Below are 25,421 nucleotides of genomic sequence, written 5' to 3' on the forward strand. Positions count from 1 at the left end.
CCCAGGATGGGAAGAATGCAGGAAACAGAGGCAGCTGAACCAAAATAGGGCCAGGCTGGATTTCCACCCCGTAATTACAGACAGAGCCCCCTTCAGGGAGCCCAGGGCTGGCTACTGCTGGGCTCAGATGGCTTAGCCACAAGCTCTACCCAGTCTGGAGAGGGCTCCAACCTCATCCTCTGATCCTGCAACCCTGGGAAAAACCCTTCTCAAACTGCAAAACCAGGAATGCACCTGAACTCCCACATGCTTCAAGCACTGACCATCAGAAAATGAGTGCTGATAACACAGAAAGTAAGAATTATAAACATCAGTCACAGAGATCTGCAGGTTCAGTACAAAACCATTTATTAAAAATGATTTATTTAAAAAAACCCACTCTACTAAACCCTTCATGTTTATGGTTTCTGCTCAGTGCTGGCACCACTGATATGGTCAGCAGGAAAAACTGCTTTGTAGGACACAAACCCAGGAGACTGCAGAGTCCATGGGTTAAAGAGTGAGGACTAATCCATGTGAAGGAGCAAGCTGCACTCCTGAGGAGGAGAACAAAGTGTGGATGGATGCATGCAGTGCAGGCAGAGTCCATCCCATCCAGGACAGCAGGAAGCAGCCCTGGGTCCATCACTCCAAGCACAGCTCGGCTGTGGGCTGATTCACCTCCCCAGCACGGACCACAATCCACATTTCGCTGTCACACTTTGGATTCCGGGCTCTTTGTGGACTTTCCCGCCAGCTTCTCCTTCTCTGGCTCTGCCTTCGCCTCCTCTGCCTGGCTGGCTTCCCTCTCCTGCTTCCTGAGGATCACATACACGGCCACGAAGCACAGGAAGGCGCCCACCTCGAAGAAGAACTGCAGCCCCAGGTACCTGTGGGCACAGACACAACGCGTCAGGGCAGTGGGGATGCTCCTGAGAGCTCCAAGCAGCACCCTGGCACTCTGGGGAGGCTGTTCCAGGCACGGCCTCTGCCCCAGAGCAGGGAGCTGTCCTGGAGTCACCCTCCACGGTCAGGGGCGGGGGAGCGTCCCTGGGTGCTCCCGCTGCTTGGCACAGGGTTTATCCCGCTGGCCCTGTGTCCCTACCTGTGCCTGAAGAGGGTATTGTCGTAGTATCTGCAGGCTGCCCTGCGCTCGCAGCGCCTCTCCCACAGCACGCAGGTGGTGTCGATGGCGCTGCCGTACAGCACCGGGCCTGGCATCCACGCTGCAACATCACAGCGTCAGACTGGCCTGCCCTGCCCTCACACACCCCAAAACAGGTACTGGGGCCACAGACACCCCAAAACCATGGCACTGGGGGCCACAGCCCCAACCATGGCCCCAGAGGCCACAGCCCGAACCCTGGACCCAGGGCCCACAGCCACCCCGGAAACAGCCCTCAGGGCCCACAGCCACCCCAGAACAGCCCTCAGGGCCCACAGCCACCCTGGAAACCGCCCTCAGGGGCCACAGCCACCCCGGAACAGCCCTCAGGGCCCACAGCCACCCCGGAAACAGCCCTCAGGGGCCACAGGCACCCCGGAACAGCCCTCAGGGCCCACAGCCACCCCAGAACAGCCCTCAGGGCCCACAGCCACCCCAGAACAGCCCTCAGGGGCCACAGGCACCCCGGAACAGCCCTCAGGGCCCACAGCCACCCCGGAAACAGCCCTCAGGGCCCACAGCCACCCCAGAACAGCCCTCAGGGGCCACAGCCACCCTGGAAACCGCCCTCAGGGCCCACAGCCACCCTGGAAACAGCCCTCAGGGCCCACAGCCACCCCGGAACAGACCTCAGGGGCCACAGCCACCCCAGAACAGCCCTCAGGGCCCACAGCCACCCTGGAAACCACCCTCAGGGGCCACAGGCACCCGGAAACAGCCCTCAGGGGCCACAGGCACCCCGGAACAGCCCTCAGGGCCCTCAGCCACCCCAGAACAGCCCTCAGGGGCCACAGGCACCCCGGAAACAGCCCTCAGGGGCCACAGGCACCCCGGAAACAGCCCTCAGGGCCCACAGCCACCCCGGAACAGACCTCAGGGGCCACAGCCACCCCAGAACAGCCCTCAGGGGCCACAGCCACCCCGGAACAGCCCTCAGGGCCCACAGCCACCCTGGAAACAGCCCTCAGGGCCCACAGCCAGCCCAGAACAGCCCTCAGGGCCCACAGCCACCCCAGAACAGCCCTCAGGGGCCACAGCCACCCCAAAAATAAGCCCCAGGGGCTACAACCAATACCCGAAAAGAGGCCTTAGGGGCCACAGGCCAAATCATGGAGACGGGGCCCACAGCCACCCCGGAAACAGCCCTCAGGGGCCACAGGCCGAGCCACAGCCTCAGGTACTACCGCCACCCCAAAAACAGGCCTCAGGGGCTATATCCACCCCAAAAACAAGCCCCAGAGGCTAAAACCACCCTGAAAATAGGCCCCAGGGGCCACAGGCTGAACCACAGCTGCGGAGGCCACAGCCACCCCGAAACCAGGCCTCAGGGGCCACAGCCACCCCAAAAACAGGTCCCAGAGGCCACAAATGCCCCCAAAAATATGGCCCCAGGGGCTACAGCCACCCCAAACCACGGCCCCGGGGATGGAGCCCTCGGAGCTGCCTTGTCTCACCCCCCCATGTGCCCCCAGACCCTGCAGGGCAGCATCTCTCCTTGCCCTGGGAAAGCCCTTTCCAAGAGCTGCCATTATTTTCCAGGAGGGTATTTTAACACATTTCAATTTACCTAAAACTCTCAGCAGCATGAACTGCATGCCAACAGCAAATGATTTGTCTTCAGGCTGGATGCTCCTGAAAAACAAAATGGAACAAAATGCCCTCTGGCATTCCCTCCAGGATGGATGCTTCCCTCCCTGGCACAGCACCTCGCCCACACACTCGTCCTTCAACCCTGCCTCCGAGGATCCCAGGGAGTTCCCATTCACATCACCAAAGCTGATGAGGGTTCATTCATTAGGGCTGAACACCATGGCCTTTTCCTGGCCTGAAAATCCTGCCTGGCCCAGAAGAGCTTGGAAGTATCATTCACAGACTAAGACAGAGATTCCCCCATGGCTTTCCCCTCTGCCTCATGCTGGGCACCAGCCCCACCAGCCTGGGCTCCCATCATGGCTGGCTCCATCCTGCTGCCATCTGCAATCTAGGGCTGGTGTAACTCCCATCCAAGGCTGGTTTATCCCTCATCCAGGGCTGGTTTAACCCCCAGTCCCGCAGCTGGCGAAATCCTTCCCCCTGCTGCACCGATCCACTCTGGACGCCCTCTGTGCCTGCCCAGGAGGTGCCCAAGCCGTGCCCACCTGAGGATGAGCATGAAGGAGGGCGTGTGGGAGGTGCTGGCCAGGATGCCAGCTAGGCAGGAGAGCACCACGAAGGGCACGAAGAGGTGGGAGCAGCCGGTGCCGCAGGGGCCCGGCCTGGCAGCGCCCGCTGCCCCGACGCAGCTGCAGCCCGTGTAGTTCTGCAAAGAGGAGACACACCACATCCACCGGCTGCTTCCAGAGGTGGAAGGGAACGCTGCCAGCTGACAGAGCCAAGGAGAGCAGGTAAGGTTTGTCTGGGAATAATTAGCAGCAATTAGCACTCACTACTTCGGGGAGAGCTCAGAGACACGTCCAGGGCTCCAGCAGAGCTGGAGAGGGACTGGGGATGAGGGACAGGACACAGGGAATGGCTTTGCAGAGGGCAGGGATGGATGGGATTTTGGGAGGGAATTCCTGGCTGTGCCACCTGTGCCAGGCCCTGTCCTGCTGTGACCCCCTGCATCCCAGGCAGAGCTGCAGCCACAGCCCAGGGCAGTGTTAAATCAAACATGCAAAACCTCACCTTTGAGAGAGGCTCATAAATAACTAGCACAGCCTTATAGCAAAGAAAAGATACCTTGGGGTGATGGATGAGGAGTTTCTCCATTTCTCTATTTTTTAGTCACAATTATCTCTTTTTTATCTGTTTTAAACAAGAAACCTCTGTGTTGTTTTTTTTGTTTTAAAGAGACCTTTAAATAAAATGAGTACAATCTTTTGGTTGTTAGGGGGTGGCAGTTTGCACAAGAGTGATCCCAGAGGCAGGGGCAGCTCGGGGTCTCCCAAAACCTCATTTCTACATCCAAGCTTACGTGGTGCCCTCTGGGAGGGCTGCAGCAAAGCTGGGCACACAATTGCAGGGTTTTCTGCAGGCTGGGAGGGTTCCTGGAAACCCTGGGACAGGGAAGGCAGCAGGCAATGAGTGCCACAGGTCCCTGTGCTGCTGAAAACGGTAAGAAAAGTGTAAAATTTCTAAGAAAGCAAGGGCTTTCTTCTCTTCTAAGGGCTGGAAGAGAGAGGCATGGTTGAGGAGGAGAAAAGCAGTTGGAAAGGATCTGCTGTACAAAAGGCAGGCGTGGGGGAGCAGGAAAGCACATTTGGGACTGAGTCTGGCAGAAAGCACAAGTATTATCAAAATGAAGCGCCGCTAATTAACAAAACGCTGCTGCAAACCGCCCAGACAGCTCCCCGCTGCCGTCGCATCCTGTGCCAAGAGTGCAGGAACGCCACTCATCCTACACGGGCTGCTAACGACCCGCAGGTCGGGCTTTGAGCGGCAGAGGTCTCCCCAGGTGTGTCTGCTGAGCTGCCCTGCCCGCAGAACCAGGGGAGCAAAGCCCTGCACGGTGACCCCGCACTGCACTCCCCTGCCCCGCAGACACTCGGGGCAGCCCGGCGGGCCGGCAGGGCCAGCTGCGGCCAGCTGTGACTCACCAGCACGGAGCCGTCGGGGCGCAGGGCCAGGCCGCTGCAGCCGGCAGAGCAGGGGGACGTGTACTCCACGCCGTCGGGGCCGCACACGGGGTTGAAGCCGCGCTCGGGGCAGCGGCACCGCGCGTTGCACGCCATGGCGTGGTGGCCAGAGCCGGAGCTGGGCACAGGAAAGGGTTAATGCGGGCACGGGGCATCACCCGCGTGCATCTCACAGAGAAAACCACTGTGTGTGTGCTGGGGTCAGCAAAACCCACCTGATCGCACAAGGAACTCTTCCCAAAGGGAATCCCAGCATCACCCCAAACCTCTGCTCTGCCTGGCAAAGCATCCCCACCACCCACTGCCCTCATTCTTGGTCCCAAACCTGGCCTTTGGGGCTCTCACAACACCACTCTGTGGGAGACAGCGAGGTTCCCCCTGAGGGCAGGGACCGCAGGACACTGAACAGGGAATTCAGAGACCTGGATCCAGCCTCCAGGGCACACAAGGAGCTCCTGCCCACATTTAGCTGCCGCAGCTTACATGGTGTGATCCCAGGGCTGGCCCCTGCCTGAATTATTCATCCATCACGCTTTCCAAGATGAAAACTTGTGCTGTTTGTGCCAAAACCGTGTTTACTTCGGGTTGCACGCTTGCTCCTCAATAGGAAATCTCACTGGTGGAACCCTTACAACCCTGCTCCTAAAACCCTGCTGTTAAAAAGGCTTTAACCCATAGGAGATAAAGCTGAAATGACTCCACCATGTGTGGATAAGTCACAAAGATGAGCTGTACATTTTCTGCCCTAAACCTGAGGACACAGCAAACTCAGATTTTAGTTTACCTCCACTAGCTGCCTCTCCTGAGGGAACAAACCCATTTCTGGGGATTCTGCCTGGCTCCCAGCCCCAGGAATGTGGCTGTGGCTGGGGTGTGCCCACCCTGGACACCCCGTGCCCAGCCCAGGAGCTGAGGTACCTGTCCCAGTGGGTGACTCCGGCCACCTTCTGCGTGGGGCAGCCCAGGAAGAGCAGGGGAAAGGCGGTGAGCAGGCAGAGCAGCATGCCCAGCACACACAGGGCACTGCACTGCCTCAGGGACATCTGGAACCGCTTCAGGATGGCACCGCCCACCACGATCCCCACCATGGCCCCCGGGATGTTCACAGCACCTGGGGAAAGGCAGGCATGCAGTCAGGGAACCTCCAGCACCACCCAGTCCCATCCCCTTCCACCTTCCAGGCTGCTCCAAGCCCATCCAGCCTATTCTTGGGCACTGCCAGGGATGCAGGGGCAGCCACAGCACAGGGAACAATTCCCTCCTAACACCCAATCTAAACCCAACCCCTTAGTCCTGTCACTGTACCTTGTTCTCCATCTCTGCTCTGTGCCAGTCCCTTCTCACAGCAAAGGCCCAGAGGATTCGCTGTTGGGTTGCTGTTTTCCAGCACAGGTGGTTCAGAAGGGACCAAGGTTTTTGCAGGGATCGGTGCAGTAATGCTACCAAAAAGCTGCTTTTCAAAAGGATCCCACAGCAAGCTGGCTGCCTCATGGATCCATGGGTGGAAGCTGTCAGGAGCAGGGGAAAGCTGTGCCTCACCCAGCAAAATGTGCTTTTTCAGTGTGGACAGGGAGAAGCACCAAATCAGCCTGAGGAGGGTGTTTAATTTCTGTGCCGGGTAGGATTGTGCCCATTTCTGTGGTCACCCTTGTAAACCCCCATTTCCATAAAACCCCATTTCCATAAAACCCCCCGTTTTTGGGGGGACACCAAAGTTCAGCTAGAGACGCGCAAACTGTTTAATTCAGCTGAGAATGCACAGGGAGGTTGCTTTCAGCCCCTCAATGCCCACGCAAGGAAGGAATTTCCAGCTACAGAAAGCTTTTTGATCTGAAAGGAAAAGGCCAAGCGAGACTCGGTGGTGGGAACAAAGGCCAGATAAATTCATCCATGGAACACGGTGCTGACTTGAATGCAGAGGGTAAATCAAGGCTGGGAACAGCTCAGCTGGCACCTCAGGGCAGGACAGCACTGCTTCAGCATTTAACCTTCCTGCTGCATTCAGCCCTGGCTCTGCCAGCTTGTTCTGCTTGTTTTGTTCTGATTTATCTGTCCCAGACCTCAGAGGCCTCTTTCCCTGAGGTGCTGTTTGCTCAAAAACGTGTTTTAAACACTTCTGTGGCAGGATCTCTGAACTCTCTGAGAGGGAGGCTTTACTCTAGAGGAACCTTTCCAATTTCTAGATGGCTTTTTAAGGAATCCAAAGCTCAGTAGCACTTACCAATGATCATGTTGGCCAGGGAGGCTGTGAGGGAGAACTGCCTCTCCAGGAACTTGCCCATGAAGGTTGCCAAGCCAGCCACCATGGCAGAGAGGTTGACCTGAGCCAGCACCACCAGCAGGTACACGGGGTGCCTCAGGTTCCTCAGCAGCACCACGGGGAAACCTGAAAGGGCAGGGAGCAAAATTCTGATCAGGGAGCCACAGGAGAGTTGGGGTTGGAGGGCACTGCAAAGCTCATCTCGTTCCACTCCTTTCTCTGCAGCTTTCTGGCAGGGCTGCTGCTAAAACAAACACAAAAGTAATGGGTAGTCATTACAAGTTAATTTCTTTGTTTGCTGCGGTGGCAATTTCAGTGTCCTTTCAGTTTCAATGAACAAATGGAAAGCGAAAAGTGCAATTTTTGATAAGAGGCAAGGAACACTCCAGCAAACTGCCCTAGGGCTGAACCCTTGAGCAAGAGAGGTGTGCAGCCTGCTGAGCACAGGGGGTGCCCCGTGCTGCCAGCTGGGAGCTGCCACTGTCCCTGCTGGAGCGATGTCCCCTCCCTGCACACCCAGAGCCCCTCTCTGCTCTGCTCCCCCTGCTCAGGAGCTGCCACTGTCCCTGCTGGAGCGCTGTCCCCTCCCTGCACACCCAGAGCCCCTCTCTGCTCTGCTCCCCCTGTGCCTCCCCCTGCTCAGGAGCTGCCACTGTCCCTGCTGGAGCGCTGTCCCCTCCCTGCACACCCCAGAGCCCCTCTCTGCTCTGCTCCCCCTGTGCCTCCCCCTGCTCAGGAGCTGCCACTGTCCCTGCTGGAGCGATGTCCCCTCCCTGCACACCCCAGAGCCCCTCTCTGCTCTGCTCCCCCTGTGCCTCCCCCTGCTCAGGAGCTGCCACTGTCCCTGCTGGAGCGCTGTCCCCTCCCTGCACACCCCAGAGCCCCTCTCTGCTCTGCTCCCCCTGTGCCTCCCCCTGCTCAGGAGCTGCCACTGTCCCTGCTGGAGCGATGTCCCCTCCCTGCACACCCCAGAGCCCCTCTCTGCTCTGCTCCCCCTGTGCCTCCCCCTGCTCAGGAGCTGCCACTGTCCCTGCTGGAGCGATGTCCCCTCCCTGCACACCCAGAGCCCCTCTCTGCTCTGCTCCCCCTGTGCCTCCCCCTGCTCAGGAGCTGCCACTGTCCCTGCTGGAGCGATGTCCCCTCCCTGCACACCCCAGAGCCCCTCTCTGCTCTGCTGCTGCTCCCCCTGTGCCTCCCCCTGCTCGGGCTGGCAGCAAAGGGCAACTTCCAAACAAACTGCTGATGAGTGTCCCAGATGAGGGCCAGGGCAGCCAGTATGCTGGAGCTGAGATAAGGAATTAGCAGCGAGGATTAATGCAGAGGACTGCCATCAATTAATGGGGTTAATTCTCAGCACTGACAAACAAGAGGGACAATCTTTCTATCTGCTCCAGCAAAGCGGTGCTGGGGACATCTCCCTGGGGTTTGTCTGGGAGCTGGCCCCAGATGGGGACGGGTTTTGGCTGTCCTAAATCTTCTGTGAAGAGCAAAAGGACTCTCTGAGGGTGCAGTGGGGTCCCCCACGTCCCCAGCTCCCCTTCCAGCTCAGCACTCTGCCCTCAGGTCAGGCAAGCAGCCAAAAATCACAGGGAGCTACAAAAGCAAGTCCTTGGAGGGGCCCAGGCATACCAGCACGGACAAGGACCCTGGAATGCTGACCCTCTGCAGGCTGGCAGGCAGCAGGGAGGGAAGGAGCTGCATTACACCACTGTCAGCCCACGGGGGGAGATGGTTTTGCTCTCAAGTACCACTACAGGTCCTGATTTTTGAAGAGTATCCCCGAATTCCTTAGCCATGCTGCAGATGGGAAACCTCAGCTTGCTGGCTGAAAAATCTCCTGAGAGCCAATCCAGCCTTTTGTGGGGATCTTCCACCAAAAAGTCCTTTTCCCTGGAGGTCTCTGATCTTTGTAATTAAGCCTTCTGTCACCCCAAATCAGAGGTGAAAAGCTGAGAAGGTCTCCACTTCATGGTGGGAGCAGCAAGATTTCCACCCTCTGCAATCCCTAATTGGATCCTCCTCACAGCTCCAGAGAAGCAGCTGGGCAGACAGGGAAAACAAGTGGAAACTTTAAAATAATAAACAAAAAACATCCTTGAAACTGCCTTTGGGGACCATAAGGGAAACAAACGAGTCACGAGTGCAGCGCTCCAATTGCTTTGAAGATCACCTTCAATGGGCTAATTCCCAGTATGTGCAGCAGAATCTGCACATCCTCCCAGGTGTTTCCAACAGAAGCCTGGAAATTAGCAATGGAAATGACTTCAGGCAAGCGAAATCCTACATTTTCCATTACTGCAGGAAGACCTGATGCTGCAGCAGGAGCAATTTGGGAGGAGTTTGTGAGTGTGAGGAGCAGGGTGTAAACCGGTGCCACACAGAGTGTCTGTGCCAGGGCCAAATCAGTGCCCAGCTCTGAGTCCAGAGAGAGCTCCATGATGGGCTTGGAACATCCCCAGTGCTTGGAACATCCCCAGAGCCTGGCCTGACCCTCGCCCTGCACACAGCCCCGTCCTGGTGCTGCTGCTGGGCTGGCAAAGCCCTCCCTGCCCCGACAGAGCCTCCAGGGCTCTGCACCTGCCCCTCACAGCCTGCCCAGGCCGGCTCAGGGGCTCTCAGTAGCACCTCGTGGGATGGATGGGCTCCAAGCTGCCCTTGCTCTGCTTGCAGGACGCGGCAGGAATTACCACAGGAGTGATTTTGCTCTCTGGGTATCCCCAAAGCAACAGAAGACACAGTCATGGAATGGTTTTGGTTGGGAGGGACCTTACAGCCCATCCAATGCCACCCCTGCCATGGCAGGGACACCTCCCACTGCCCCAGGGTGCTCCCAGCCTCATCCAGGCTGGCCTGGGGCACTTCCAAGGAGATTCAGGCTGCAGAATCTCATCTCCAAAGGCTGCTTTAATATATTATAATGCAGAAAGTAATAGTAAAAAGAGAAACGGAGAGAGGAAACAAAACCAGCAGGAGAGTGGTGAAATGGGAAGGAAATTGTCTTTCCAGTGACTTGCAGATGAGTCAGCCCTGAAGTCTTTGGGCTTCACCCAGATTGTCCCAGGTCCCCATCACACACTACCTGCCACCACTTCCTGGCTCTAAAAAGAGTTTTGTATGACAGATCCCGGTGATTTCAGCGAGGCTGCTTCCTGACATAAACCAGACACTTCATTTATTTCAGAGCTGGGCTTTGGGGGATAAATCCTGAGAAATAATGGATTGATTAGCACAGCCCTGACACAGCAAGGCTGATTCCAGCCCCGCACCGAAGCTGCAGCCGGAGCAGGGAGCTCATTTTGATTCGTGTTTGGGAGGCACAGAGCAGAGGGTTGGTGTGAAAATCCCATCTGAGCACCATCAATCTGCTCCCACGCAGCCTCTCCCAGCACACAGGTTTCTAAATGACAGTGCCACAGGGTCAGGGAGGGAAGGAACCCCCGAGTGCCTCCTCTAATTGAGCATTAGGCTGACAGCAAGCAGGAGGAAAGCCTGCCCACGCCTGCCTGGCTGAGCCTGCCCTGCACTGACCTCCAGAACACGGAGAATTTGCAATAAATTGAAGGGATAATAGTGGGGAAATATGGAGGAAGCTGACACGGAGTGACTTCAGAGGGTCATTGTTCTTAAGTGGCTGCCAAAGTGCAGAGTATTTAAAAAACCCAAACATCCCAAGCACTCCCCAGACTGAAGCCCAGCTGATCCCCTTCAGCATAAAGAGCCCACTCATTTCCAAACAATTTAATTGCACTGGGTTCAGATCTCCTTATGGGTTTTAAGTGCCCAGACCCTGGCTCCAGGCAGCGCTGGCCACTCTCAGTGGGACAGGGTCAGCCTGCCTTGGACAGCATCTCCAGCCCTGCAGGAGGGAGTCTGATGAGGATTTTTGAGGAGGAGAAGTTGCCAGTGCTGCTGTGGGACTGATTCCTGATTCCATGGCCTGAGCAGTCCCCAGATCCCTCTGACTGAAGGGCTCTGTCCCTTCCCATGGCTCTGCTCCAGCCCCACAGCCAGCACCCCTCCTTCCTGCCTGCATTTGGGCTCTGGTGAGACTTTGGCCTCTGATTCCCACTGCCCACATGAGGCATAGATCACAGAGTCACAGAGGGATTTGGGTTGGAAGGGGCCTCAAAGCCCATCCCATCCCAACCCTGCCATGGCAGGGACACCTTTCACTGTGCCAGGTTGCTCCAAGCCCCATCCAGCCTGGCCTGGGGCACTGCCAGGGAAGGAATGTGGCACTCAGAGTGACCAAGGCCAGGTGCTTTGGCTGGCAGGAGGTGCAGCAGGGCAGGGTGGGCAGGGAGCAGAGGGCTTAAACCCGGCCCTGAGCCGAAGGTGCTGATCCAGGGACTGGGCTGAGCCCAGGGGAGCACCCCTGCTCCTGGCAGCCCTGCAGCCCTGGCACGGCCCAGTGGGAGCTGCTGTCTGTGCAGGGGTGCGGGCTCACTTACGTCTGATGAACTCCATCAGGGAGAGGCTCTCCGTGTGCTGGGACCTCGGCCTGAGCTGGCTCAGCACGTCCTCCTTCTTCTTGCTGCCTCTGTCCTCCCCTCTCACCACCTGGGGACACACCAGAGGCTGTCACTGCACACGCCGTGCCACAGCTTCCCCTGCCCTGGCCTTTCTCTCCCAGACCTGACACACAGCAGCCCGGCATGGCCATCCCTGTGGTGTCCAGCTGTGCTCCCTGCCCACACCAGGGCACAGAATGCCAAAGGGGCACTGCTGGGTGTGCTCTGATCCCAAAGGGGCACTGCTGGGTGTGCTCTGATCCCAAAGGGGCACTGCTGGGTGTGCTCTGATCCCAAAGGGGCACTGCTGGGTGTGTTCTGATCCCAAAGGGGCACTGCTAGGTGTGTTCTCACCCCAAAGGGGCACTGCTGGGTGTGCTCTGATCCCAAAGGGGCACTGCTGGGTGTGTTCTGATCCCAAAGGGGCACTGCTAGGTGTGTTCTCACCCCAAAGGGGCACTGCTGGGTGTGCTCTGATCCCAAAGGGGCACTGCTGGGTGTGTTCTGATCCCAAAGGAGCTGCAGGGGAGCCCCAGGAGCAGGCTGGGATGTCACTGGAGCCGCTGGGACACTGGCACTGACAGGGGATGTGCTGCTGTGCCTGGCAGGGCTCGGGGCAGCGAGGTTTCAGGGGAAGCCACAGAGTGTTTACAGCTCTGCCACCCCATCAGCTCAGCAGCCCTGACCCGAGCTGGGCAAATGAGTTCATTGAGCAGCAATTAGAGAGCTGTAATGGACAGGAGGAAACGGCAGCTCTTGGGCTGAAACCTCTGCTCTGAGATGAGAGTGCTCATTAAACAGCAGCGAGGTCACAGTGTCTGTGCTGGGGCTGCCACCTGCCCTCTTTGAGGGCAGAGGCAATGAACTCCTTTCCTGTTTTGAATTGCTGCAGCTCAGGCTTTCATACATTTTTCAAATGCAAAGATAAAACCCCTTTCACTTTTCAACTGCCTCACAGGGGCTCTTCTCTGCTCTGAAACTGCAGCGTTTTCCAAAAATACGTTCAAGCTGCTCCTTCCTCAGCTTCCAGCTGTTTGTGCTTGTGAGAGTCAAGAGTCTGCACGTCCAGACAAACCCAGCTCCCCCCAGCTCCCCGCAGTCCCCCAGGCTGGGATGTCCCTGTGTGTGACCCTTGCAGGGCACGTTTCCGTGCCTCGGCTGCGTGCACACGGAGCAAAGCCCTCACAGAGGGGGGCAGCTCCTCTCCCTGTGCTGCCTTGGCCCTGGCATGGTGTTTTGCCGTCTGAAAGGATCAGGAAACATTCCTGTGGGCTGAAGGAAAGCAAGGGCAGAAGGAAAAGCAGAAATCCTGCCTGCTTGCTGTGGATGATGCTGCAATGGTGCTGCTGCACCATCAGAGATGCCCAAGCCCTGAGGAGGATGCTGTGCCTCTGCCACGGGGGATTTTGGCATTGTCACAGCAGAAATTTGTCAGGCTGGAGCTGGAAGGTGCAGTAACACGAGCTGGCTGCTCAGCCCTGCCCCAGCATCTTGCCAAGGAGAAACAAACTCAGCTTGCAAATCCACACTTGGATCTTCCTGGATGAATCCTTAAAGGACTCACTCAGCTCCTTGCTGCCACTCATTGCATCTCATATTTTTTCAATCAGATTTTATCTGCATTTTTATCTGCCCCTGGATCCCTGAAGTGTCCAGGTTGGACACTGGGGCTTGGGGCACCCAGGGACAGTGGGAGGTGTCCCTGTCCATGGCAGGGGTGGCTTTAGGGTCCCTGTAACCCAACCCAACTGTGATTCCATGAGTCCACTGGCATCGCTGCCACCCTCAGGGGCTGCAGGAGGCAGACAGGCTTCTGGGGAAGCAGAATGAAGCTGCCTCACACTCTGCATCAGGAACAGCATCCCCAGCCTGACCTTGGCCTGGGGAAATCCCCCATCTCCCTGCACACACTGGAATAAACCCGGGCATGGCTGAGCAGGGCTCTGCAGGACAGGAAAATGAAAGCAGCTCTGCCTGGCAGCTCCTGCTCTGCCCACCTGCTCTGCACCTGTGAGAAGGGCAGCCAGAGGTGCCAGCTTGATCCAAATGCACCCCTGGAAACAGGGATAAATGACCTGCTCTGTGACAGAGAGGTTCTCGTTGTTTATTTTGAGGTTTCTGCAGAGTTTCCCTCTGGCTGTGAACAGAACCTGGCACTCCCAGCTCGCTGAAGAGTAAGGTCAGAGAAGTTATTTTCACATTAGACAAACAAAGTGTAAAGCCTCACGGCTTGGGAAAGAGTTATTTTCCTTTTGACAAGGTCAGGCTCCCTACAAACACCTCATTATGCCTCTTCCAGCAGGTGTGGGTCCCTCCAGGGACCCTATTTCCAGGAGTGCTGAAATAACCAGCTGAGGGGCACCTTGCTCCCACCACAGGGGAGGATTATTTTTAGCTGCTGTTTGTGCCTGCCTTTAGAGCTCCCTGGGGAAAGTCCAGCTGTGGAGAGCAGGATTCCTGCAGCCTGTCCTGCACTTGGCCCTCTTTGTTCCTCAGACCGTGCCCTGGAAGTGTCTGTTTTGTCTCTGAGAGCAGCTTTGCCCCTTTCTGCCCCTTTTTGTGTCACCCTCAGAGCTGCAGGACAGGCAGAGCCCGTGTGCCAGGAATTTTGGAACATTGTGACAACACGGCTGCCTGCCTTGGGATGCAGCAACACCAGCAGATGGCAAAGCATGGGCTAAACTGTGGCCACGCAGCAACTGGAGAGTGCTGGGAGTGCCTCACAGGAACAGGACACAACTCCAAGGAATGGTCTGGGCCCATGGAGGCAGGATCAAACTGGAATTACTGGGGAAAAAGCTGCTCTTGACTGAAACCAGTTTGTCCAGTATAAGAGCCCCATCCTCTCATCCCCTTCCTGATCTCATGACAACCTCATGGCTTTGCCATGGTCAGCCCTCAAGAGGATTGTTCAGGATACTTTGGTGCTAGAAACCCACTGGCAAGCAGCAAAGCAGAGAAATAAAAATGTTCTGGGTTTGGAGCGACTAATTTAGGAGAAAAAGATCAAAAGAGCAGCCCCACACTATCATTAATGTTAACACCAGCCATTCCAGGGACTTCAAAGGAAGAATTCATCAGGAAAAGGTGAAGCTGCGGCGTGGAATAAAACATGTGGATGTGTCTTGGCTGGCGGGAGGAGGCGGCTCAGTCCCCAGAGGCACAGAGGGCTCAGTGCACCCAGTGTTTGCTGCACTGCCCACTGGGGAGGGTGGGCACGAGTGGGATCCCAGCTGGGGCTGCAGAGCTCCTCAGAGCTGTGCTTTTCCAGGCTGTGCCTGAAGGGATGTGCTGTGGGCAGGACAGCACACACACACACACAGGAAAACATCCATTTCCAGCGCAGCTTGGAGTGTGAGCTCCTGCAGCTCACATGTGTTACCCAGAACAGCACGTGGCAAACTTTCTGCAGAGCTTTTTATTTGAATATTTTTAGGCAGGGCTCCTTGCTGGTGCTGATACCCCCACGGGACAGGCGTGGCTGCCCCAGTGCCTCCCCTTCTGCAAGGAGGGCAGAATTTGGCTATTTACTGTATCTTCCTACTATTATTTTTAGCCGTCAGCAGATTCCAAGAGCTTTCTGAGGGAGATGCAAAAATGGGGGAAATCCATGAATTCAAGGAATTCACATGCTGCAGAGGGACACGTGGGTGCTCAGCCATGTGGGATGCTCCCTACAGATCCCAGCCAGCAGAGCAGGGTGAGATCTTCCTGCTCCTTTTAAAATCAATAGCCTGCTCCCCCTTAAACCCTTCCAAGCTGCTTAGAGTGCAGCACTTGCCAGGAAGTGCAGCTGTGTTAGCTGGAAGTGCATTATCTGCTCTCGAGAGGCGTTTATGAAATTAATATTCCCATCAGCCCTAATGAAGAACCTTTCCCTAAGATGAGCCTCGAGCCTGCTGGCCCAGACCTTTCCCAAGGCTTGAGGGCAGCCCAGGCTGCAGGAGGAGCAATCAGGCATGCTGCATTTGGGGTCACCCCCCTCCTGCCATGCACAGGGCACCCCATCACCTCTCAGCTCGGGTCAGCAGCAGTAAATCACTGCACCCCCAGGCTGAGCTGGCAGAACGGGTCAGGGAACCCCCAGTCTGCACTGATTCCTGTGGAGACTCAGGCAGTGTCAGGAGAAATGAAGGATTGCTCTGCACAGACTTGTTCAGACAGGGAGGTTTCGACGCTGTCTCGAGGTGCAGCACACGTGGAGGGCACTGACACACCTCCAGCACGGCCCAGAGGAGCACAGCTTCACCTCCTGAGCGTGTCCCAGCAGCTCCAGCCACATTCCCAGCCCTCAGAAACAGCTCCTCTGCCAGCACAGCTCGTTCTGCTCTGCTGCTCCCGAGGTGCTGCCACGCACAGCCGGGACGCTTGGGATGCTCCTGAGCTGTGTCAGGCCCTGGGGAGCAGCACTGACTGCTCAGACACTCCTGGGGAGCAGCTCTGGATTGCTCAGACATCCCTGGAGATCAGCCCTGGACTGCTCAGACACTCCCTGCCCTGCTCCCCAGCTCTGCTGGAGATCTGTGCTCGTCTGCCAGGAGCCCACTGATGGAATCTGAACTCCCCATCCAAAATGAGTGATTTCTCCCGGACGAAAGCTGCCAGGACGGACAAAGCTGGTGCCCTTTGCCTCCCCTGGCAAACCTCTGGTACACATGAGAATCTGGGACTGCATCCTCCCCAAGGCACAGGACTCTCAGTGGTTCTGGTTCCCGAGGCTGGCATTTCAGCCCCACCAAGGTGTGTGTGTATGTGCAGAACCTCTCCTACCTCTCTAGGCATTTCCCGTGGGAAGAAGAAGTATGGCAGGGCACACAGGGCCACCAGGCTGGCGGCCACCAGGAAGCCGAGCCACCAGGCCCCCACCCAGCGCGGGTCCTTGTTGGTGAGCTGCACCTCAGCTGCAAGAGGAGAGGAGAGAGACATCAGAGCAGTGCTGGCACAAGGCAGGGACCCAGTGCACCAAAGGCTGGCCCCTGCCACCCCCAGCACCAACCAGCCCCAAGGTGGTGGCTCCCAGCCCTGGGACCATCAGTCCTGGGGCCTGGGCAGCGTTTGTCCCCATCATCCCACCACTAAATCACATTTCATTGCTTCTTCCCCATTTTACTGCTGCCCCCAGGGCGTCCAAAGAGCCCCTTTGGATGGAGACAGCTGGCACAGGGATGTGCTGGATGCCCACTCTGCCCCACTGGCACAGAGAACCCCCAAGGGGCTGGAATCCCCTCTTCTCCCAAAGCTGAGGTGCCTCACCTGAGGTGACTTTGTCGATGTCCACGTAGAACCTGAGCATGGCAGAGCCCAGCATGAAGGCCACCCCCGGCCCCACGACGGTCAGGGAGAACAGGATTCCTGTGGGACACGAGAGCAGGGAGGGCTCAGCCTGGGAAAGGGACCTGGGGGACACAGGGGCCTTAGGGTGGGACCAGGCTCTGCTGCACCTGCCTCCAGCACAGCCCATTTCCCTGGCAGCTTTCCCATCTCCAGGAGCAACAGCCCCATGCTCCCCACCTTCCTTTCCCACGTGGAATTCCCTTTGGCTCAGACCTCTCCTGACACTCAGCCTCCCAGAAGGACTGCAGTACTCCCAGGAACAGGAGATGCCCCTTGGCATCAGTAATCCAGGGAACACCAACTTTTACAAGGTGAAGGAGATAAAAGTTATCAGTGAACTCTTCTCTGCGAATTGCTGATAAAAGAAATCCACACATGTAAGATTCAACTCCTACCTTACATGTGAGAGGTTTGGATCATCTATCTACCAGAACCAAACCTGACGCTGTGCTTCCTTTTTTCAGCAGTAATGACCTGCTTTTGATCTACCTTTGCTGCTCCATTCAGTTGGTCCCCACTGCTGCCCCTTAAACCCACAGCTGCCACTTGTGAACACAGAGATCAGGCTGTCCCTCTGGTCCTTCCTGAAGCCTCTTTGGAGGAGTTTGTGGTCATTAACTCCAGTTTCTGTCACTCTCAGGCCAAACCCCCAGCTTCTGCTCCAAACGGTGTTTCCCAGCTCCCCTGCTGCCTGCCCAAGCCTGAAGCACATAAACCCTTCCTGCAGAATCCTTCCTGGCCGTGGGCAGAGCAGAAGGGCTGTAATGTACCCTGCTCCCATTAATGCCCATTATCCCAGGCCAGCAACAGCCTCACCCAGGTAGAGGGGGGAGTTCCTGTGGCTGGCGAAGTCGTCGATGTAGGAGATGCCGAAGGGCTGGATGGGCACGCCGCCGATGCCCAGCAGGGCCTGGGCCACGAACATCACCAGCAGCACCTCGTGGTTCTCCCTGGAGCCGTGGGGAGGGCAGCTGGCATCGCTCAGGTTGGCCCCAGCGCCCGGGGCCCCGGGCTGGCACAGGTCCGTGGTGTTGCTGAAGGTGCCTGAGGTGACAAGGGGACAGCCCTGAGGAGCTGGGTCTGCAGGAAGGACTTCTTCATTTAGGCACTGGAAGGCTCTGAGCTCTCCCTGCAGCCTTTCCCAGGAGAACACCCCCAGCTCTGGATCTGCTCCAGCAGCTCCACGTCCTTATCTCGGTCCTTGTCTTATGCTTATCCTGATCTTAGATGGCAGGTGAAAGAAAACACAGAGAAGTGCAAAGATCACTGCACTGGTGTTTACAGAGACAGGGTCATGAGCCAGGAAAGCCTTCAAGGCTTTTCCTCCAGCAAAGGTCACTCCCAGAACCTTTGACAGACTGCCCAATACAGGTAACTGAGCAAACCTGCAGATTTTGTGAGCAGCTACCCAGGAAATGAGAGCTCATTTTCTTCAGGAGAGGAAAGGGCTCATTCCAGCACCCTCATCTTCCTCAGAACCCCAGGCAAGGGGGTGCTGGCAGCAGGATTTCCATGGTTATGCCCCAGATCCTGGGGAACTCCAAGTGCCTGGACATGGGCCCACCTGCAGCAGCACTGCTGAAACACCAACTCAGTGTTTCCAAGCTGGGGTTGCAGCTGGCCCCTGCTTGCAGCCAGCAATGGTTCACCTATCCAGCCTTCCTGTGGTGTCTGCAGTTCCCTGAACCAGCTGCTCTCCCTCTGGTGAGCCAAACATGTTTAGTGGAGGCTTCTAGAAGGTTTGCTGGAGCTTCATGGCAGGGATTGGGGAGGTAGCGAGTTACTTGTTTTCTCCTTTCTTTCTGTTCCCATCCCTTCATTTTCCTTTAGGGAGAAAATCCCAACCCCACGCTGTCCTGTTCCCTACAGGATTGTCCCAAACCCACCCTGTCCTGTACATGAGTGATTTAAACCCTTTCTCAAGGGAGGCTGATATTCCAGTGGGGTCTAAAACCTCAAGGACAGCCCAGCTAGACCAGGGAAGGCAGGTGAGGCTGGATGTGCAGCAAACAAGGGGAATCAGAGGCACAGCCTGCATTTTCATTGTTTTTCTGCCCTTTCCCATGGTTCCCACATCCCCCTGGCTCTGCTCTCCACCAGTAGCTGTTGCCTCTCAGGGCTGAGATGATTTCATTCTCAGAAAAATAAAATTTCCTGAGGACAAGCCAACAGCTTGGAGCTCCCCGTGCCTGGAGGGAAGGGCATTTCACAACAGCTCCCACTGCCAGGGGGCAGGGATAGGTGGGATGTTGGGAAGGAATTGCTCCCTGTGAGGGTGGCTGCCAGGGAAGCTGTGGCTGCCCCATGATCCCTGGGCTGGTGGAAGGTGTCCCTGCCACGGCAGGGGCGGAACGAGATGATCTTTACGGCGTTTCCCACGCGGACCATCCCGTCACTCTGCTATTTGCTCCTGCTGTCCCAGGGCCCAGGGCAGGTTCCTGAGCAGGTTCCTGAGCAGGTTCCCGAGCACTCACTGGCCACGGAGCGGTCGTACTCGTAGGGCCCCGTGAGGAAGTGTGGCAGGGCCATGAGGAAGCCGGCCAGGGACACCAGCAGGGCCCCGCAGCCGATGAGGCGCGGCCGGTGCACGCGGCTGCCCAGGTAGCTGACAAAGACGATCAGCAGCGTGTTCCCAACCTGCAGGGACAGAGCGGCGCCGTGTCCCGGGCGGGGCAGCGCGGGGACGGCGCCCAGGGGCACGGGGACGCGGCTGGGGACACGCTCACCTCGTTGAAGGAGGCCAGCAGCCCCGAGGTCTGGCTGGAGAGGCCGTAGCGGCGCTCGATGGTGGAGATGGAGCTCTTCAGGTAGCCCGAGACCAGGAGCTGGGAGAGCTGCAGCAGCCCGTGGCAGAACACAAAGAACTGCCAACACAGAGACGGAACCCCCAGCAGGGTCACCCAGAGCTGCAGGGTCACCCAGAGCTGCAGCGCAACCAACTGCATCCCCCCCAGAAAGGCACCATTATCCAACCTAAACCTCTGACCACAAGCCCTGGAAATATCAGCCCTGCTCTGCCAGCAGTGAAATCTCCTGAGATCAGGCCAGAACCACGGAATTGACCCTGCCAAAGGTCACAGCAGGGTCAGTATCTGCGAGGAGGCTGTAATTTCTTAGCTGAGAAGTGGCTTTGGACAAACACATGGCTTCAGCTGGGATGATCCCTGTTTGTGTTGGCCCTGTCCCTCGGATGCAGCAGCAGAAGGGAGGTTGCACAACACCCAGGGGCAGACAGCCATCCCAGTGCTGGCAGCTCTTCTGGGACAGGAACGAGCCCTGCCAAACACACCAGCAAACAACTCCTCTGGAGAAAGTCAGCAGCTCAGGGACAAGAATTCAGGCTGCTTTCCTTTCCCTCTCACAAAGCCCTAGATGTAAAACACATCTCCTTTGGAAAATGTGATGGCTCTATTCCACTTCCAGACTGAAGCCACCTCCCTCCTGGTGTCTTGTGGCTGTCCCAGGCACCCCTCCAGCCCCCAAAGGAGCTCAGACATCCAGCCCAAACAGTCACACACCCTCAGGACACGGCCCACCCATCTCCCTGTGGGACAGGCTGGATGCCCTGGCTCCTTCCAGAGCTGCTGCCCTCAGCCTGGGCTGGTGCCCAAACCCTGGGGCACTGCTCCTGCTCCGTGTGTTTTGCAGCAGCTCCCACCACGGAGAAACTGCTGAGCCTGGCCTGGATTTCTGGATTTCTGGATTTCTGCTCCATCTCGTTCTGATCCAGGCCTCAATGAGGTCACTGCCAAATGGGGCTGCTCTGTCAGCCAAGGCAGCAGCCCCAGCACAGAGAGGGGGAAGGTCAAACCCCTGGGAATGGCAGGGCTGGGCTGAGGTCACTGCACACCAGGACAGCATCCAGGACCCCCCCCTTCCAGGCTCATGTCACCACTGAGGGCTGCAACGTGTCTGGGCAGGGAAAGTGTCACCCAGCCAAAGGAAGGCGTCCCCAGTCAGCTTTGGTGAACTCCTGCGTTCCTCCCGGTCACTGCCCGTGTCCAGGCTCTGCTTCCTGAGCACATCACCTCAGAGGGAAAGGCTGAAACCAGAGCTGCTCATTGCAGGCATCCACAGCACACAGCCCCCTGAGCATCCAGATCCTGGAACTGCAGGGGTTTACAGAGCTGCCCAGCACAGCCCTGCATCCTCTGCAGCTCAAAATGCTTTGGCAATCTGGTATTTTAGGAGAGATGGCCCTGCAGTGGCTTGGACAAGGACCCCAGTCCTGCCTCCAGGGGCTCTTTGCTCTCAGCCATCAATTTTCTGTCAGGAAAAGAAAGAGCAGCCTTTGCCTGGCCTTTGGATCCGCTGGACTGGTGGGACTCATGTGCTGCCCAGCAGGTGAGCTGGACTGGCAGACACCAGGCTTTTCCCAAGGCCTTTTCCCTGGCAGCAGGACACACCATGGACACCAGGAGCAGCCCCAGGGCTGAGCTGTGCTTGTAAAGCCTTCCCTTAATCCATGGAATTAAACAGCTCAGAGAACCCAAACCACTGCTGCTGCCACCCCGCATGGGCAAGGGAACAGAGACACACCCTCCATCCTAGGCAGCCAGCAAATCACAGAGCTGGGAATGAAACACCAGTAACTCCTCTCCTGGTGGTGTGGAAAAGGCCCTTTTCCAAGGGCTGCCTGTGTTTGCAGGGTGGATGGAGCAGCTTGGCAGCAAACTCTGGCCTGAGGGCTCCCAGCTGACAGCAGCACGTCCCACCACGCTCCCTCCTCGTGCCTGGGACGTTCTGGGCTATTTCCAGAGAGGGTTTGTGCCTCAGCACGTGGCACAGGCACACTGGGCTGAGCTCATGGCAAATGGCTCTGGGAGGAAACAGCTGGAACCAGTTTGGCTGGGCCTGTGGCTGGGAGGGGCTTAAATCCCATCCAGTGCCAGCCCTGCCATGGCAGGGACACCTCCCACTGTGCCAGTCCCATCCAGGTGGCCTTGGGCACCGCCAGGCATCCCGGGCCTCCCCACCCGCCCAGGGAACAACTCCTTCCCAATATCCCATCTAAATCACAGCGCTCCTTGAAGCCAAGCAGGGCAGGTTTTGGTTATGTCCCTCAGCTGCATTTGGACATGTGGTCATGGTTTTTGTGACACGCTCTCTGGAGATATAAATACCCATAAAAACTGCAGTGCTGTGATTTTTGGTCCTCCAGCCACTTCAAACACATCCAACCACATTGCGCAATGGTTCTGTGGCTCTGCAAGAGCCATTCAAACCCTGGGCTGCAAGTTTTGTTCTCTGAGGAAGTCATTTAGAAACCGGACAGGGTGGCCTGACTTCTTGAAAAATAAGCCCAGGAGAAAAGGGGAAAACATCCTGTGCTCAGGATAATTGTGTTCTTGGTGACAAGGGCTTCCTCCACATCTGCCTGTGGCAGAGCTTGCGACAGGAGGGTCTGTAAGGTCCCCCCAGCCCAAACCAGTCTGGGATTTTGGGATCTACCTTCACAGGTACAGCAAAACACAGCTTGATTCTGCTGGCTTTGCCCCTCAATGCTTCAATCTTTGAACTCTTTAAAATATCTCCTCATGGAAAAATCAGCAGGGCCATATTTCTAGAGATAACCTTGCTGGGGAGTAAAGGAGAACCAAGCAAAGCCCAGTAGACAAAAAGCAGCTGAATGGGCTGAAACAGGACTGGGGAGGAGCCTCAGGCCATGCTCTGTCTCTCCAGCCTCTGTGCAGGCTCTGCCTCAGTGACTCACTTGGCTCCTGCCACAGAAGGAGGGTGAGTAAATGCACCAGCATTTGTAGAAAAACCCTCAAACCCCCAAATCTTGCCCACAAAAGGGACAGAGAAGTCTTGAGCCTTTAAGTCCAACTGTCATGTTGTGCACTCTGGCCTGGTGAGACTCCCTTATGAGCCAGGTAATTGGCTTCCAACTGCCCTGAATGTTGTAATGCACTGTGATAGGGTGCCACTACTGGTAACAGGGAATTACTGAGCCAGAAGGGAACAAAGGGAACCATTCCCCGTGCAGCCTGTGGTTCTGCAGAGCTCCTCAAACCCTCACATGGTGGCCTGGGCTTGCACCAAACCCAGGAGGACCCAGGACTTAGAAGGAAGGCTTCCCACTGACAGAGGCAGGGCTAGATGGGCTCTTGGGCAGGAATTGTTCCCTGCACAGGGTGCCCAGAGCCGCTGTGGCTGCCCCTGGCCGTGCCCAAGGCCAGGTTGGACAGGGCTTGGAGCAGCCTGGGACGGTGGAAGGTGTCCCTGCCATGGCAGGGGTGGCACTGGATGGGCTTTAGGGTCCCTCCAAGCCATCCTAACCCATCCCATCCTGTGACTCTCTGGAGGAGCTGGGAGTCAAACCTGCACTGAAACATCACTGCCCCACTGGCTGTGGCATGGAGACACCTCCACACCAAAGGCACCTGTGCCCTGGGAAACCCAGGGGGCATTTCCCAAGCACACCCGGTGCCCATAAATCCTCCCAGTGCCCTCTGCAGGGGGCTGAGCTGCTGTTTGCCAGCCCGGGGAGGCGGGGAGGTGCTGGGGAGGCGGGGGGTGCTTACCTTGATGCTGAGAAAGGGGCTCCTGCAGAGCCTGCTGCGGGCCACGCCGGGCTGGCTGCTCCCCGTCATGCTGTCAGCCTGTCAGGGATAAATCATCAGCACAATGCTCCTGGCTGCGCCTCAGCTCCCCCTGCCCAGCAGGCAAAGCCCTGCCAAACACCCCCACGGCGGCACACGGGCTCCCGGCAGGCACCGATTGTTCCTGCCTTCCCTCTGCTCGGGGCGCTTCGATTCTGCACAGCGACGAGGCAGCCTGCGAAACGTGGAACCCCAGAGGCTGCGAGGTGAAACGCCGCTCAGCAGGGCCAAGGACAACATTGTGCAACACTTCTGGGGTCGGTGCGACTCCTTATCAATGGCCCGGGTGATGGGGCACCCTCGGCTGCTGCCAGCGGCAAACTCTGCCAGGGCAGCTGGCAAAGCCGATGGCTGTGCTGCCATCCAGAGGCTCCTCAGCTGCCTGGAGAAGTGCGAATCGAAGCCGAGCAGTGGGCTGCAGAAATGGGTTGCAGAGGGATCCCACGGGCTGCAGAACCCCAGAAGTTCAAGGGGACGCAAAGTCCTGGCCCTGCCCTGCCCAGGACTCCCTGCATCCGTCTGGAGGGATCTGTCCAGGCTCGGGGGCAGCAGCTCCTTGCTCAGCAAGCCCTTCCCATCCCTCCCAGTGCTGGGCACTGCTGGATTAAAGCCCCGCATTCCTCCCAGTGCTGGGCACTGCTGGATTAAAGCCCCGCATCCTTCCCTGTGCTGGGCACTGCTGGATTAAAGCCCTGCATCCCTCTCCATGCTGGGCACTGCTGGATTAAAGCCCTGCATCCCTCCCTGTGCTGGGCACTGCTGGATTAAAGCCCTGCATCCCTGCACATCCCATTGCCACCGCGGCATTCCCGCATCTCCCCTGGAATTGCCCCTCCAGGCTCGCTTCTGGACCCTCAGCCATCACCTAAATGTGACCATGCAATGGAATTCCAGCCCGCGGGAAGCCAGCAGCCCCTCCTGCCCGCAGGTCTCCTCCCCAGGGACCCGCGATGTCTTTGTTGGGTTTCAGCGGCCAGGCTTCCTGCTCAGGAAGCTGCATTGTTCCGAGGCACGCTAGAGCCATTAGGCTTTAACTTGTTGTTCAGCACATTCTAATAGATGTTTTCATCTCCGCAGCAAATGGGGTGAAAGGCTTCCCATTATTGTTGTGTGTAATTCTATTTCCCCCGTGATGAGAGGCAAAGGAGCGGGGATCCGCAGCCTCAAACTAATTAACAAAATGCAGGGCTTGATGTAACTTCTCGCAGGAGGAGCCTGCCCGCGCTGTGGTGTTCACAAACCCGGAGAGGTGAATTCCAGAGGGGACACGCACGAGTCCTGAGTGCCCCAAGAGCCTCTGCAGAAGGCGATTGCTGCCCTCAGCCCGTTCTGAGAGAGACTGCTGTGACAAATGCAGGCTGGGATCAATACAGCGCGTTTGATCCTCGATGGAAGCAGGCAGGAAAAACTGCCCGGCCCCTGGAGGTCTGGCTCAGCAGTGCTGGGGCAGAGGCACCTGCCTGGCTCCAGCCCTGATCAATTACTGACAGCCCCGGGCTTGCTGCTGCTGCTGCTGCCCCTGGGGTGCTCAGGGGGCAGCAAAAGGGTGGAACAGCAAAGGCAGGAACCCAAAGGAGCCGGGATTTCCAGGGATGGGAACGCTCATGGAGCTGGAAGCAGGCTCCGTGTCCTCTAATGTCTCTGTCCCTCATGAGACCTGCAAACCACAAATCCAGAATGCACTCTGTCATCCTGTCCAGCTCTCCTTTACACGTGTGGAGGAAGGAGGAAGGGCGGCTGACCCCCGGGCAGTGCTCAGCAGAGACCTCAAACACCAGGGCTTGCCAGCAGATCAAACTGAGCACAAACCCCTGCCCTCAGATCCCGCCCAGCCCACCCAGCTCCTCTCCCTTAGCAAGGAAACTAAACAGAAAAGCACTTTGATCCTGCTGAGAGGACATCAAATAAAGAGGGAGATAAGGCTTAACTGATTCAAAAAAAAAAGAAGGAAGG

General features: G+C 57.3%; 1 protein-coding gene across 1 annotated transcript; it reads right to left on the minus strand.

Annotated features, from left to right (window-relative positions):
* Positions 1-331: 331 nt before the first annotated feature.
* On the minus strand, positions 332-23,459 carry SLCO2B1 (solute carrier organic anion transporter family member 2B1). Its single transcript, XM_054270495.1, has 14 exons — positions 23,391-23,459; positions 19,590-19,727; positions 19,338-19,500; positions 17,680-17,907; positions 16,783-16,881; positions 16,300-16,430; positions 11,470-11,578; positions 6,980-7,144; positions 5,677-5,869; positions 4,720-4,876; positions 3,283-3,443; positions 2,712-2,776; positions 1,085-1,205; positions 332-869 (listed from the first exon to the last, which is right to left on the minus strand). The coding sequence occupies exons 1-14, from the start codon at positions 23,457-23,459 to the stop codon at positions 695-697; spliced, it is 1,974 nt and encodes a 657-aa protein (XP_054126470.1). The 3' UTR covers positions 332-694.
* Between the last annotated feature and the right edge of the window lie 1,962 nt (positions 23,460-25,421).

This window comes from Melozone crissalis, unplaced genomic scaffold (assembly GCF_028551555.1).
Source record: "Melozone crissalis strain CALT ecotype California unplaced genomic scaffold, PUWL_Pcris_2 ptg000009l_1, whole genome shotgun sequence".
Lineage (NCBI taxonomy): Eukaryota > Metazoa > Chordata > Aves > Passeriformes > Passerellidae > Melozone > Melozone crissalis.